This window comes from Pempheris klunzingeri, chromosome 24, assembly GCF_042242105.1.
Source record: "Pempheris klunzingeri isolate RE-2024b chromosome 24, fPemKlu1.hap1, whole genome shotgun sequence".
Lineage (NCBI taxonomy): Eukaryota > Metazoa > Chordata > Actinopteri > Acropomatiformes > Pempheridae > Pempheris > Pempheris klunzingeri.
Genome location: NC_092035.1, coordinates 4,063,074 through 4,077,792, shown reverse-complemented (window position 1 = coordinate 4,077,792; position 14,719 = coordinate 4,063,074). Strand labels below are relative to the sequence as shown.

The window sequence follows — 14,719 nt, the reverse complement described above, 5'->3', positions numbered from 1 at the left end:
TTCTGTCATTTGTAATTGGGAGAAAAGGTGCCGCATGCTGATTGGATGTTGGGCGCTAAGGCGATGGCTCATAACCCAGCCACCACTGTGAAATCACAGAGCATCTCAAAGCCGGGGATAGCCCTGTTCTTTTTGTATTTTCAGCCAGGTGCTGACAAATTGAGGAGGGAGCAGGGTGCGTGAGTGGGCGGCATGCGGGAGGGGATAGGAGATTACTCTCAGCCGATCGGCGGAGTTGCCACGGAAACAAGAAAGTCCGTCTCCCCCTCTTTTGTATGCTGGTGGTCTCTCTCTCTCTCTTTATGTCGGTTTCAGTAGAGAAGTACAGTAGCTCTCGCCAGCTCTGGGAGCAGCAGCGCTTCACGACTAATGTGTTTGGGGGTTTTTTTGTGCTGTGTCAGAACACAACGCTGCAGTGGAAGGCTCAGGCTTCGGCTGCGTGCTGCCTCTGAGCAGTAAAGCTTTGGATGTGACTAAATTTGGTGGTTTTGGGAAGAACCGTCAGGAATATTACTTTGGCATTCCTGTTTTCTGAGGCTGCACGTTGGAGAGATTGAGAGACTGACAGGAGGGCTGAGCAAAAGTTATGGATTCAAAAGGAATCCATGACGCTGTAAACAACGTGACCCTTTGTAATTAGTGTTTTGTTCTCCCCTGTCATCACCCTCTAATTATCCTCCCCGTGGTACACTTCCTCTCCCATTATTCATTCTTTCACTCCTCACAGAAGAGATACCGGGCCGCCAAGGAGGCCTACGAGAGCCTCCTGCAGACGGAGGATCTTCCTGCACAGGTGAAGGCCACTACCCTGCAGCAGCTAGGTAAGAGACTTAGTTTGCTCAAGTTAAGTATGGCAAGAATTTTGGGTGGAGCAAGAAGACACGAATGCTGACGTATAAACAGGGTGCCCATTGGTGGAATTTCAGAAAAGTCTAATTCAGACTGGGAAAGTCTGGAAATATTATAAATTATTCTGGAAAATCAGGGAATTTTGTGCATCTAACCAGTTTTTTGTAATGTTAGTAATTTTCTTCTTCAGGTTGTTTATGGTTCTTATGTGTATTCTGATTAGCTGTGGTTACATGAAACCTTGTGGACTTGAGTCTGACATGCCTAATCTAACGTGAAATTCAACTTTTTAGTCATGGAAAAGTCGGGGAGTTTCTCACTTAACCGACAGTGGGAACCTTGTATAAAGAACCATGCATATCAATTTCAAACACTTTAGGGGAGCTTCCTTTTCCTGTGAAAGTGAGACGACTTCAGTTTCTCGTCTGTCTTAACAAAGATAACATTGTTTCAACCTTTAGTTGTGTTACACTCAGGAAATCAGAGCTGAAAATTAATTATTTGAGAGATGACCCGAACCAAAACTGAATGTTCCAGGCTGGATGCATCACACGGTGGAGCAGCTCGGGGACAGAGCCAGCAGGGACAGCTATGCCATCCAGTGTCTGCAGAAATCTCTTGAGGCCGACCCCAACTCTGGACAGTCCTGGTACTTCCTTGGCAGGTACGTTGCTCACGCACACACATACACCACATCAGAAGCCATAATTAAGCTAATCTGTCTATATGTATACATATATAATGATATATACCTGAAATTCCTGTTGCACTCAGTCCGGTTGTTCAAATGAAGAAAATGTGCAGAAAGAAGCTTTGTATATTAGCTATTTAATATTTCATTTGTTTAAGTGTGAGCACTGACAGCCCGTGTCTCCTGCAGGTGCTACTCGAGTATTGGGAAGGTCCAGGACGCCTTCATCTCCTATCGGCAATCCATAGACAAATCAGAGGCCAGTGCAGATACCTGGTGCTCTATAGGGTAAGGCTCAGTCTGGCAGATATTTTGGAGTCATGTCTACACTTCTCTATCTGAACTACCTTCAATGTCCTAATGCAACAACCTAATCACTTTATTTTCCCTTTAAGTGGAAAAAACACTTTGTCTCTATCCTCATCGTCACTTCCTCCTCCTTCTCACCCCTGTCTCCTCCTCAGGGTGTTGTACCAGCAGCAGAACCAGCCCATGGACGCCCTGCAGGCCTACATCTGCGCCGTGCAGCTGGACCACAGCCACGCCGCCGCCTGGATGGATCTGGGCACGCTGTACGAGTCGTGCAACCAGCCGCACGACGCCATCAAGTGCTACATCAACGCCACGCGCAGCAAGGGGTGCACCAACACCGCCGCGCTGACACACCGCATCAAATGCCTGCAGGTGGGTGGAGAGAGGAATTTTGAGCACCGCTTGGATGCAGCTTCAGTTCGATAATCCTATACATGAAGCAGATGTAGCAGTATGCACTCAAATGCAGTTGTTTTCCAGCAACAGCATTTAACAGGTGTGGTGCACCTTTTTCAAAACCAGAGTGGCTGTTTGTTCAGACACGCTGCCAGCATGGATATTACTGATTCAAAGTTAGGACGATGTGTTTTTGCCGTAGTTTACACCCCAGCTTTCCTTTAGTATGCTCTGTAGCGTCCTCTCCTATTTTCTATAATGGTGTTGAGAGAAGAACGCCAATTGGTTCCCAACTCTGCTCTGCTCAATGACACGCAAGTCATATCGTATTATAACAGAGCTTAACGATTTGACAGCCGGCAACAAACAAACAGGTTCAGAAAAGTGTCAGGATTTGTGCAGCAGCTCCTGATCCATCAAAAGGTGCTTGGGTCAGTTTGGGACATCCCAGGTTGAAGCTGCTGGCTGCTGTTTTTTCTTCATGCTGCTCTGGGGTTCACTCTCTTGAACCAGCTTCACCAAAAACCATTTCCACCACGACATATAGACAAAAACTAGATAGAACTCTGACTTTGACCAATAACTGACATTTCCTAGTCGTCATGCAACTTCAATTGGATGCTGAGAATTACTGGAAAAGTTTGACCAAGATGGCTGACTCCCTCAGCAGCAGCAGCAGCAGCAGCAGCGTCCTCCTCTTTCTCTCCTAGAGTTTAAATTCCCCTCCACTAGAATAGGTGCTACTGTGCTACTCCTGTCCTTGCTGTTTTTGTTAGCACCCCTATGCAGCCACAACTGTGTGGAATAAGTCTATTATTATTCCACGGGGATGTGATCAGAGCATCCAATTGGGCACAAAGGAAACGTTCAAACCCAGAGGACCCGAAGGTGCTTTGGCCCTAATGGAACCTTTTTTGAGCAGCGCTAACCTTTCAGCAGGCTTCTGTTGTGTGTGCTGTGCAGGGAGATATAAATTCATTTACTTACTTTACGGATAATTTGACCTTTTGAGATGCAGAAGCTTATGATAGCCGGCCCTTCCTCCTGTAGGTTTAACAGCCGGGGCTCTAACAATCCCCATATCTCATGTGTTGATTTACTCATTTCTATTTTTGTCCAAGCAATGTCATTTTCCTTTACATATGCATGAAGGTATGTTACATTTCCACCAGTTAGCGCAAATTCATTAAGACAAGCTCAGTGGCTTGTTTTAATGGAACTGTGACTGTGTTTGGGATTACTGTCGCTGAATGCCATTCAAGTAGCAATGCCTCCTTTTGTGTGGTTGATACTGTACATGACTTAGGTGTGTTAGCCAGCCAAGACACAAGTTTGCATATCGCAGTTTCCAACTTAGCTTCACTTGTGTTATAACCTCTACCTATTTGACATTGCTGATCATTTCCTTGTTTTGAGGTCATCGTTTTTTTTTTTGGTTTTGTTTGCTTTTTCAAAAGACAAAAAGCCTTGTGTTTTATTATTTTTTTTGTTTTTTCACGTCGTTTTCCATTCCCCTAGGCTCAGTTGAGTAACCCCCAGCTCAGTAGCCTACAGGGTAAAAGTAAAATGCTCCCTCTTATTGAGGAGGCATGGAGTCTGCCAATCCCAGCTGAGCTAACCTCCAGGCAGGGAGGCCTGAGCAGTGCACCACAGCAGGTGAGAGACCAGATAGAGCAACTTACACCTCCCGCCTCCCTCCCCTCCTCCCCCTTCCCCCCCTTTTTTTTGACTGAGTGCACACTCCGACACACAGGCACTCAAACACACCACCGTAGCACTCACGCAGACCTACCTGCAGGCCAACACATGCGCATGCCCTGTTGTTCATACTGATGGGTAACACTTGAGCTCAACTCCACCTTCCGCCCTGAGCGTACGTACGTGTGAACGCAGATGTCTAAAGAAGCCAAGAAGAAATTGCTCCCATTGGAAAATAATTTCTCTACTCCGCTGCAACATGAACGCTTCTCTACTCGAATCGGAGAGCTCGAGCTTCATGGTAGCAGAAATTTGATAACAAGCCATTCATGGTACTCTTAATTTCACAATGCGTCCAGGGTCGTGGCTGCTTTATGGCATCTGTTTTTGAAAGAGGAGGGGTCCAGCCAAGTGTTGCCCAGCCCTGCACTCCCTCTCTTCTCCACAGCACAGTAGTCACTCGGCTTCACCCATCATGCTCCGCTCAAGCAAACCAAAAAGTAAATCAAACGAAGGCTCTGGTAAATTCTTTCCCATTTCAATTCTCCTTCTATTAATCCTGTTTTTAATCTAATGTGGTATTCAGGATTACCCCCCATACACTTCATTAACAAATCCAGTTTTAGGTGGCAAGCTTGTTGAACCTGCACCACACCGCTGTTTGCTCTTAATCTGCTTTGGTTCAGACTGGGAGAGATTGCCTTTCTGATGAGATTAAAGTGCTCTAATTCTAAAATCAAGTGGCTGTGTTCGTAATCCCCACACTCATTGACGTTTGGCCTTTTTGGCTTTTGACCCGGCCCCAGTGTGATCGGTGAGGTCGTGCTGCCGTAGAGTACCCCCCCCACCCCTCCCCATTGGCTCTGTCCATCTTCCTCCCCCACCCCCTTTCGGTAGCTGACCTTAGATGTCCTGCAGCTGCTCACAAAGCCTCAGCAACGCCCCCTAGTGTTTCATCACCACCTCACGCATTCACGCCCATCACACAGTAGATGCGAGTAGCCCTGTTGTGTCCATGTTTGTGTGTGATCATTATCGTGTTACTGATCTTGTAGCATTGGAATATGTTGGCTTTGACTTGCTGAGAGCCAGTTCACTGTAAGAACCTATTCCAGTGTGAAAGGGGATTCTGGTTGTGTAGTTTAATGGGTCAGATGTGACTTTGTGCCTTTTAACCTGATACATAATGATGAAATAATACTCGATGCGTGACCACATGCAGAAAAATAGTCTCCTAGTTTAGAGATTTTTAAGGCAGATGCGGCAAATCACAGCAAACCAGTCACATCTGGCTCATACGCTCCCTCAGAGGTAACGGTGAGGCTGTCAGTGTGTGGAATGTGTCGTAACCTTTTGCTTTAAAGGTTGAATTATGCTATCGTGCCCTTAAACAGCTGCTACTGCCTTTTTTTTTTTTTTTCTTTTTACATCGTCTTAAAAGCGCAGTAAGGAATTAGACAGAACTGCTGTCAAAGAGTCAGTAGGACAGCTTTGAGCGCTGCAGGTGTTGATGAGCAGCAGTAGAATTTGAACTGCCCCGGGGCTGTTGTCCGATGAGGTGACGCCTTCAGATACACAGGAATGTTTTGCTCTACGTGTCCTGCTTGTTTGTCGAAGCGCCAACGCAGAATCACAGTATTGCTCTCCTTTTTCTCTCTCTTCCTTATTCTCCATCGCTTGCTTCGCCCTTTGACCTCTTTCTGGTGCCGCACTTTGATTTCTCCCTCTTCGCCACTTCACAAAAACATGCTTAATTGCATTTTGTCTGTGTTCTCTCCATTTTATTTTTCATCCTCCTCATTTGTGGTTGTTTTTCGCTGCTCATCTCCCACACTTGCTTCACTCTCTCTCCGACCCCCCGACCCACCCTCTCCCCCACGACCTTTTGGTTATGTCCGTTCTGTTCTTTTCCTACTTAAATTTCTTTTCGCTTCCCTTTGCCTGCGCCTCCCGCCATTCCCTCCCCTCCAGGCTTGTAAGCCCAATCACAGTGCAGAGGGCGGGGGCTCCGGTCAGTCTCTGCCCCCTCACGTGGGCTCGCTGGGCCAAGCAGAGGACCAGGCGTGCCCAACCAAGAGACGGAGAGCCTCTAGCCCTGCCAAGGTAAACACCACAGTGACAGCATCATGTAACTACTAGTAGGCTTCCCTGAGGCTCCTCTTTCCTCTTTGAGTCAGTCATGCATTTTGATCTGTAATTTGTCCTCAATCAAACCCGTACGCCACACATGCTCTGTATATTTTCAATCCTCATCATGTGTATTTCAGGGTGATTCATGGGCCAACAACCCAGCACAGCAGCCAGTTCCCAGCTGGTACCTCTCCCCGCAGAAACTACAGGTCAGTAATACCCCTTACCTCCATATGCTGCTTTATTTCTGATCTCTACTTTTAGTTTGACTCCAGGTTTTCTTTGTCCACCGTCAGGTGCTGGAACAGTTGCGGAGTAACCGGGCGAGCCTGAAGCCCCCACAGCTTCAGATGTTGGGGCAGCTGGAGGCTCAGTTCGCCATGATGCAGCAGCACCAGCACCAGGTGAGACCTCCCAGGGTGTAAGATCACACACACACACACACCAGACGAGGATCATGCCGCTTAACTTCCAAATCAACGTGTGTGTGTGTGTGTGTGTGTGTGTGTGTATGCATTATTCAGAAACATTTTCATACATGACACGTATGTACCGATGGATGCTTGCACAAAAAAATCAGTTTAAATAATTAATTGTCAGAAATGTGAATAATTTAGAGTCCATTTATTGTACCATAAAGAAACATGAATATTTTAGATGCAGATGCATACGTTTTACAAATACATGCATGCATGCATGCAGTCAGGCAAGCGTTTGCTGTGGAAACAATCTAGTGGCTCGCACAGAGATCACTTAAACCATGATGTTAATAAATAAACTCATTAATCCAGAGTGTGTATTCAGACTTGCATGTGAAGGCATTAGACCGGTCTGTTTTGGCAGATAACACAGTTAGTGCAGCACAAGTTAGTGCAGGAAAGTTTAAACAATGATTGTGAGGGTTTTGGTGGTGGAGTTCACCCATCTGGTTCCCCAAACAATCAGAATAAATTGCTTTCAGATGTTAATTTTTAAGCTTTGGTTAAATCTCAAACTGGTTGTGATTTTTCCATTTATAGATGAGACAGAATGCCTCAGGAGGTCAGGTGCGCCCCTCTCTGCCCAACGGCCCCACCACCAACTCCCTCCCCTCACCCAACCCCAGCCTCCACCCCACCCGGCCCCACCTGGGACTCCACCGGCCCCTGTGCCCGCCTCAGCCGCTGGCCAACGGGCCCGTGGGCCCCGGGACACACGGACACTCAGACCCCCTCCCTGTGGGTAGTAACAGTAGTAGTAATAATCAGTCGGGGCCCACGGCCACAGGACCCAACGGAGACGTGCCTTACCTGCAACCTGCCGGCAGCGGCGACGCAGCACTGCTACCTCACACCTGCACAAGCACGCTAACACAGGACGCCACGCCGCGCCAGGCCCTGCACCTAAACTCCTCTCAGGTTAGACACCACTGAAAATTAATCATGTTATCTGCTGCTCAGCTAAGGAATGGATATGGATGTAATTCTGTTTTATCCCACTGACCCACTTGGCTCTGTTGTAAAAACTGTCAGAGACCTTTTGCGAAAATCCATCAAGAGGTTTCATGAACCAAGCTGTGAAATCCTCCCCTGAGACTTTGTGTAAATTTAAAGTATGCAGGAATTCCTGCTCATGTCCTCAGTGTCTGGTACTGAGCCAAAAGATGTATGCAACACGTGTAAAGAATAGAAAAGGTACGGCTCACAGCTCCTGTTTATTAACTTGCAGCATCTTAAGCCACGCGCGGATCATCATCAGGTTCATACTTGGCAAAATGTGAACTATATGTGTAACAGCTGCTCTCCTCTTCCTTCAGGGGCTCCAGAAGGGGTCTGTTCCATATGTGACGGGCTCCAGCAGTGAGGGGACCCTCTCTCACCCTCAGACCCCCAACTCCATCGCCCCCGTGCACCCCAACAATCAGGTTGGACATTCCACTAACGCCCCATCGCCACGGCAGCAGGCTCACAACCACCTCCCATCGCCTCCCTCCCTGCCCCACTCCTCTACCTCAGGTGGAGCAGCACCCGGTGCGTCCGCTACCAAAGATAGCAACACCGCAGCCGCCCTTGTAACAGACGCCGCATCCCTCGGCAACGGGGGCTCCGAGGGCAAGACGCCATCGCCGCTGCCGTCAACTGATGGCAAAACGGCGCAGGCGGATGGCCTAGCCAATCACGTACACTCTGGGGATGGTGGCAAGATGGCGGAAGGTGGCGAGAAGCCGAGCCTTAGCACAGACAATCCTAGACTATCTGCCTTGCTGGCAGGGGGGAAGGGCCCCGAGGAGGCTGAGGGGCCGTCAGAAGGGGCCACTTCCACAGCGTCCACCACGCCAGAGTCCCAGAAGAAAATCAACAACATCCACCCGGCCGTCCTGCCCTCCACCCCCCACGCGCAGGGGAGCTCGGCTGCCTCCTCGCCCATCTCCGCCATGTCCACCGCCACGCCGTCACCCAAATCCTCAGAACACACCCAAACGGGCGCCCCTAGTCCCGCCACCACCACACCCGCTGCGCCTGCTGTGAACGGCAACGGCAAAGGAGGCATCTCTGAGGACTCTCAGAGCCCGCTGAAGGCGGAGCCGCCCACCGTCGCCAGTCTCAAAGCTACACCTCCGCACGCACACAGCTCCTCCTCCTCGTCATCGTCATCTTCAATATCCATCTACCCCAGCTCCACAGACGTGCTGAAGGCCTGCAGGTGAGACTGAAAGTTTTTCTGTCACATCACAGTGTCTTGCAGATGCACGGGATAGCTCTTTATAATAAAGAGAGCAGTTGGCTGTATTGTTGGATGGGTTTGACATGAGTTTGGTAGTTTTTTGTTGCTGTGTTCTGTGGAATGTTTTCTATCAGGACAGGTAGGAGGGTCCAGGTGAGCCTGGTTTCTACGGTAATGACAGTGGAAGGCTTGAAGCTCCCCTCCAGCAATTTCATTATCTTTATAAGCCATTTGTATTGTGCGTTGTGGTAAAATTAGCTTGAGATTAATCTATCAGATAGCTAAAAGGCTTTTTGCTGTTTATTAAATGGTGCAAATGAGAGCAGATCAGTGGGACTGTGCGCTTTTGCTTTGAAGATGTCTCCTCCCAGTGGAATTGCAGCGCAACTACAGAACCAGAGGCAAATAATTATGTAACTGTAAACAACACCGAAGGCTACTGGGCAGTCTTGTTGCCATGCAGATATTTTTCAGCACATATTATTCAGTTGAATAGATGGTTGCACTGCTTTTATCAAATGGAAATGAGTAATTTACATTTGATTGGTAAAATGTGGCATCACACCCTGCGTTTGGCTGATTATTCAGTTAAACTGACTGCTGACCTGAGGTGGGACAGCCAGTATTATCTGTCTGCTGTGCCCTGGCTGCTTTATAATCTCTGTTTGTATCACTGTGGCTAAAAACACTCTCTGCATTGCGTGCGTGCAGGAACCTGGGGAGGAACGGCCTCTCCAACAGCAGCATCCTCCTCGATAAGTGCCCCCCACCCCGGCTGCCCCCTCCACCCTCACCAGCCCTGCCCAAAGACAAGCTCAACCCTCCCACGCCCAGCATCTATGTGAGTATCACCCAGAGGGCTGCAAGCCAGTTTAAAAACTGCTGTGAAATGCTTGTGAGTTAGTGTTGCTCAGAAATGTCCATGGGCAGAGAGGTATCGCTATGACAACCTTTGTCTAGATTCTGCCTGTTTTTATGTGCACACCCAGAAAAAAAATATTTCATTTTGTAACCTAGCCAGTCTCACTCTTTATAAGCAGATGATCATGCGATCTTTTAACTTCCTGTTTCCTGTCCAGCTGGAGAACAAGAGGGACGCTTTCTTCCCCCCACTGCACCAGTTCTGCACAAACCCCTCCAACCCCGTCACTGTCATCAGAGGACTGGCTGGAGCGCTCAAACTGGGTAACTGCTGTGTTTGCATCATGTACTCTGCAGTTATTAGTGTCTCAACTACAGAGACTTCAGTATTGTAATCACCCCCCCCCTCTCTGCAGACCTGGGCCTGTTCTCCACAAAGACGTTGGTCGAGGCCAACCCAGACCACCTGGTGGAGGTCTGGACTCAGCTTTCTCAGCCCGCGGACGAGAACTGGGACCCGAGCGGCGTCAAGAAAATGTGGCGCTGCGAAAGCGCCCGCGCTCATACCACCATCGCCAAATACGCCCAGTATCAGGCCGCCTCCTTCCAGGAATCCTTACGGGTCAGTTCTGCTTTATCTGTGTGGGCATCTTAACAGCGGTTCCTGATGTTTTCTTTAAGACAATGTGTTGGTAGCATACGGCCGGATTAATGCGTTTCATGTTTGTTTTCAGGAGGAAAATGAGAAGAAGGCACTGAAGGAGCCCTCGGACACAGAACCAGCATCAGCAGAGAGGTACCCAATGTTCTTTTGTTTAGTGCCCTGACTTACATCACATGAAGCCAACTGCATGTGGATAGTTTTACATTCTCTTTGTGTGTGTGTGTGTGTTCAGTGTTGCCCGTAAGAGGAGAGGACCCCTAAAGCACATCAAGTTTGGAACCAACATCGACGTGTCCGATGAAAGGAAGTGAGTACGGACTTGTTACCTTCTAAGATACTTTGGAACACGTTTCACCCTCCAAGCGCTACAGTCTGCCGTTCTAATGACTCCTTGTCTGGCCCCGCCCACCACCAGGTGGAAACAGCAGCTCCAGGAGCTCAGTAAACTGCCGGCCTTCGCTCGAGTCGTATCCGCCGGCAACCTGCTCAGCCACGTGGGGCACACCATCCTGGGTATGAACACAGTCCAGCTCTACATGAAGGTCCCTGGGAGCAGGATAGCAGGTGAATACACACACACACTCACTCACACTGGCACTTTCTGATGGCCACAGTTTCTTTTCTATTCTGAGCATGGATGTGTGCAGTGACGGGTGTTGTGTACGTCTGTGTAGGTCACCAGGAGCACAACAACTTCTGCGCCGTCAACATCAACATCGGACCAGGAGACTGTGAATGGTTTGCAGTTCCAGAGCCCTACTGGGGAGTGATGAGCAACTTCTGTGAAAAGTAAAATTCACCTCCCGGTTCCTTTCATCTGGCCATCGCCCTCAAGCCCTACGTCCGTCACATCTCTCTTTCCCTCTTTCACCTGCAGGAACAACATCAACTTCCTGATGGGCTCGTGGTGGCCCAACCTGGAGGACCTGTACGAGGCCGACGTGCCCGTCTACCGGTTCATCCAGCGCCCAGGCGACCTGGTGTGGCTCAACACCGGCACCGTCCACTGGGTGCAGGCCATCGGCTGGTGCAACAACATCGCCTGGAACGTAGGACCTCTCACCGGTACGCCTGGGATTATGGGATATGGTTCATGTTAATGGGACGGGCGCGCTTACATAATCTTTCCTCCAGCAACTCTTTCTATTGTCAACACATCCTCCTCCATTTTCCCCCTCATTTCTTAGATTCTTCATCATTAGTTTCTGTATGTACTGCTCATCCTATAGGAGTCATGTGTGATGCAGTGACCTTTACTGTGATGTTTGAAAGGCTTTTTAGCTGATTACTGACCTTTTTAGCTGATAGCTGCTCTGATTGCAGCAGGATTGTATTTCCTGTCTACAACAGACACATTTTTAGTTGTGTGCATGATGGAAGGATCGCGCCTCCATGTTAACCAGTGCAACACTACACAGCTACCCCCCCTGATGTGTGTGTGTATATATATATTTTTCAGTTGTGATGATGTCTGTCATTGATTATAAAAGCCTCCTGGTTCTTGTGTTCATGTTCGGTAATGTCCAGTATGTTTTACCGCTGCTTTTTCAGCCCACCAGTACAAGCTGGCCGTGGAGCGGTACGAGTGGAACAAGCTCCAGAGCGTCAAGTCCATGGTTCCCATGGTGCACCTCTCCTGGAACATGGCGCGCAACATCAAAGTGTCCGACCACAAGCTGTTTGAGATGATCAAGTGAGTAACGGAGTCACCTCTCTGCGCCGTACGTTTGGTTCTGTGGTCCGGGGCTGCTGGTAACCGGACACGGCGTGTTGTTGTCACAGGTACTGCCTGCTGCGGACGTTGAAGCAGTGCCAGTGGGTGAAGGAAGCTTTGGCGTCCGCCGGCAAGGAAACGGTGCTGCGGCCGAGGACCAGGGACGAGCCGGCCCACTACTGCACCATCTGTGAGGTCAGTAAGCACACCAGGAACATTTCAGCGTCAAAGGTGTGAATTTTTACAGCATTTCACATTTCTGGGTAAGAAGCTCACACTTATTTCTAGTATTAAAAAAAAAAAGCTCTCACTGTGCTTAACTGCTCACAGTGTGAATCATTCTCTGCACCGGACATGTTGGATTAGAACCAAATGTATCGGCCCCCTGATGGTGTGTCATGCTGCTGGTCTAATACTTAAAGATTTATACGGAATATCTGAAAAGTAAGAAGAAATGAAACCAAACTGTTTTCAGTACGTCTGCAAGATATGATAGTTCACTTCATTATGCACACAGGGATGTTTATTGATATGTCAGTTCTGGATTTTGGACAGCATCAGACATCGAATCAAAGGCCAATTCAGTTTTTGTTAGAGCTAATTAGCGGGTATGTTAACGGCTCATTTGAATGCAGGAATGTGGCCATATCCCGTGAAGTGTCTGCTGTCATTGTGTCGTAGAGACTCTTCCATCATTCGCAGCTCCGGGATGCGTCTGGACTGGATGAAACAAAGCAGAGCTCAGACAATACAAGAGAAATGCTACGGAGATTCTGTTAATGCCACCCCTTACATGCGCCTGTGTGTGTGCGGTCTGTGCAGGTGGAGGTGTTCAACCTGCTGTTTGTGCGCCGCGAGCTCCTGTCCAAGAAGCAGTACGTGGTCCACTGCCAGGACTGTGCCAGGAAAGGCAGCGCCACGCTGGACGACTTTGTGGTGCTGGAGCAGCACAGGATGGAGGACCTGATGCAGGTCTACGACCAGTTCACATTAGTAAGTCACCAGACGGGCAAAGAGACGGACTCGAGGCGCTCCGCTGCTTCTTTCAAACTGAAAGAACACCCCAGTACTTTTCTGTGAATCCACCAAACAAATACTGGTTTATCAGAAATGTTTATAGCTACAACTGTATGGACTTAAGCCACGCTGACAACTAACCCTCTAACGAGGAGACGGGGATGTTGTGTAATAAAGGTTTTTAAGGTGACTGCTGACGGGTGTGGTTCCTCTTGACACTTTTTCAGCACAGAGATTTTAACAAAACCAGCTTAAAGCTCGACGTTTATTGCAGTCGATCGTCATACAGCAGCACTTTGTAACGTGTGACAGGGAAATACCCGAGACCAAACACTTTGTTCTGTCTGTGCTTTATCGACATGTTGACCGTAAAGGCCCCACGTTGATGAACTGACTAATTCTCATGTATCATCTTCCCCCCCAGGCCCCTCCTCTTCATTCATCTTCATCTTGACATTAGGTGACACCTCTTTCTTCTTCTGCTGTGGAGCCATGAAGCCCATTTACAGGAACTTGTATTAAGATAAAAAAAAATTTAAAAAAAGAACAAAAAAACACCCACATACGCGGACCATTTCTGATATTCAGGAAAGCCAAGGCCGTCTCCCCACCCTCACCACATGGCTGGTCTCCATAGCGACGGCTGGAGGCTGAGGCGGCCTAGTGTGTCTGTCTATGCAACCTGTTTTGAAGTGCTGGAGCCTTGCCCTTCCAGGGGGGGGCGCTACCGAGCTCGCTAACAGGACTTCTTTCTCTCCTCTCCCTCCCCCTCCCTCCCGGCCCCCTCTAGCGACAATGGTTCAGCCCAGTTTTAATGGAGGACTTAATCAAAAACGGTTGGGAACAGGGGGACGAGGGGGAGGAGTGGGATTCTTAATGCGTGATAAAAATGTTTTGTAGATACTTGTTAACTATCACAACTGGCAACACCACCCGTAAAAGACTACTGACTTGACAACCTTTCTCTCTCCTCCTCTCCCTTTTTTTTTTTTCTTTTTCTATCCTGGTAACAGGATGAAATGTTGGCTTTGATTTCTAGAATTTCTCCCCAGATTTTCTTCAGTTCTTTTCCTTCTAAGGAGCACTAGCCTAACTGGTCTTTTTCTATGGTAGATAGTAATTTTAAGACTCTTTCGACAGCAAAATCTCCAAAAAAATTTGTAATGTGAAGAGTTTAGGTGGTTTTCTTTTCTTTCTTTCTTTCTTTTTTTTTTTTTTTTACAGCTTTTACTTTTTATCTTCGTCTTGTTCTTTTCAAAACTATGACGTTTTGTTTGTTTCTTAGGTAAAAAAAAAAAAAAAAAAAGAAAAAATTAGTAAAAAAAAAAAAAAAAAAACTTACTAGCCAAGTCACAAAGAGAATGGGTTGCACATAGACTTATGGAATAAAGTTTAATTTGTGATTTTTTTTGTTTCGTTGTTTCTAATCTTGATGTAAATTTACACTATTTATAAATACATATTTATTGCTTGAAAATATTTGTTGATGGAATGCTGTTATTTTTTCCAGAGTACCTGCCATTAAATTTGAAGGAGTTTTGTCATTTTAACACGACTCCTCTTACATTTTCTATATATAAATAAAATTGCTTAGCAAGCATTGTACAGAAACGGACATTTAAAATTGTTTTATTGTTTGAAGAATGTTTTATGATGAGTCAATAAACACAAAGTTGTCAAATCA

The 14,719-nt window shown here is 47.7% G+C and overlaps 1 protein-coding gene across 2 annotated transcripts in view; it reads left to right on the top strand.

Annotated features, from left to right (window-relative positions):
* The window catches only part of LOC139223471 (lysine-specific demethylase 6A-like), a 26,322-nt gene extending 11,603 nt beyond the window's left edge, over nt 1-14,719 (top strand). Inside the window, exons 9-30 of one of the 2 annotated variants that reach the window (XM_070855374.1) lie at nt 728-821; nt 1,387-1,513; nt 1,730-1,828; nt 2,005-2,224; nt 3,767-3,904; nt 5,918-6,049; nt 6,214-6,285; nt 6,373-6,480; nt 7,096-7,473; nt 7,872-8,758; nt 9,491-9,620; nt 9,859-9,964; nt 10,057-10,262; nt 10,375-10,436; nt 10,537-10,611; nt 10,720-10,868; nt 10,979-11,093; nt 11,182-11,369; nt 11,856-11,997; nt 12,087-12,213; nt 12,841-13,011; nt 13,460-14,719. In XM_070855374.1, coding sequence (XP_070711475.1) covers nt 728-821; nt 1,387-1,513; nt 1,730-1,828; nt 2,005-2,224; nt 3,767-3,904; nt 5,918-6,049; nt 6,214-6,285; nt 6,373-6,480; nt 7,096-7,473; nt 7,872-8,758; nt 9,491-9,620; nt 9,859-9,964; nt 10,057-10,262; nt 10,375-10,436; nt 10,537-10,611; nt 10,720-10,868; nt 10,979-11,093; nt 11,182-11,369; nt 11,856-11,997; nt 12,087-12,213; nt 12,841-13,011; nt 13,460-13,489 — 3,756 coding nt within the window. In that variant the 3' untranslated portion in view covers nt 13,490-14,719. The remainder of the gene's footprint in view (nt 1-727; nt 822-1,386; nt 1,514-1,729; nt 1,829-2,004; nt 2,225-3,766; nt 3,905-5,917; nt 6,050-6,213; nt 6,286-6,372; nt 6,481-7,095; nt 7,474-7,871; nt 8,759-9,490; nt 9,621-9,858; nt 9,965-10,056; nt 10,263-10,374; nt 10,437-10,536; nt 10,612-10,719; nt 10,869-10,978; nt 11,094-11,181; nt 11,370-11,855; nt 11,998-12,086; nt 12,214-12,840; nt 13,012-13,459) is intronic. The other variant, XM_070855375.1, reaches the window with a different exon arrangement.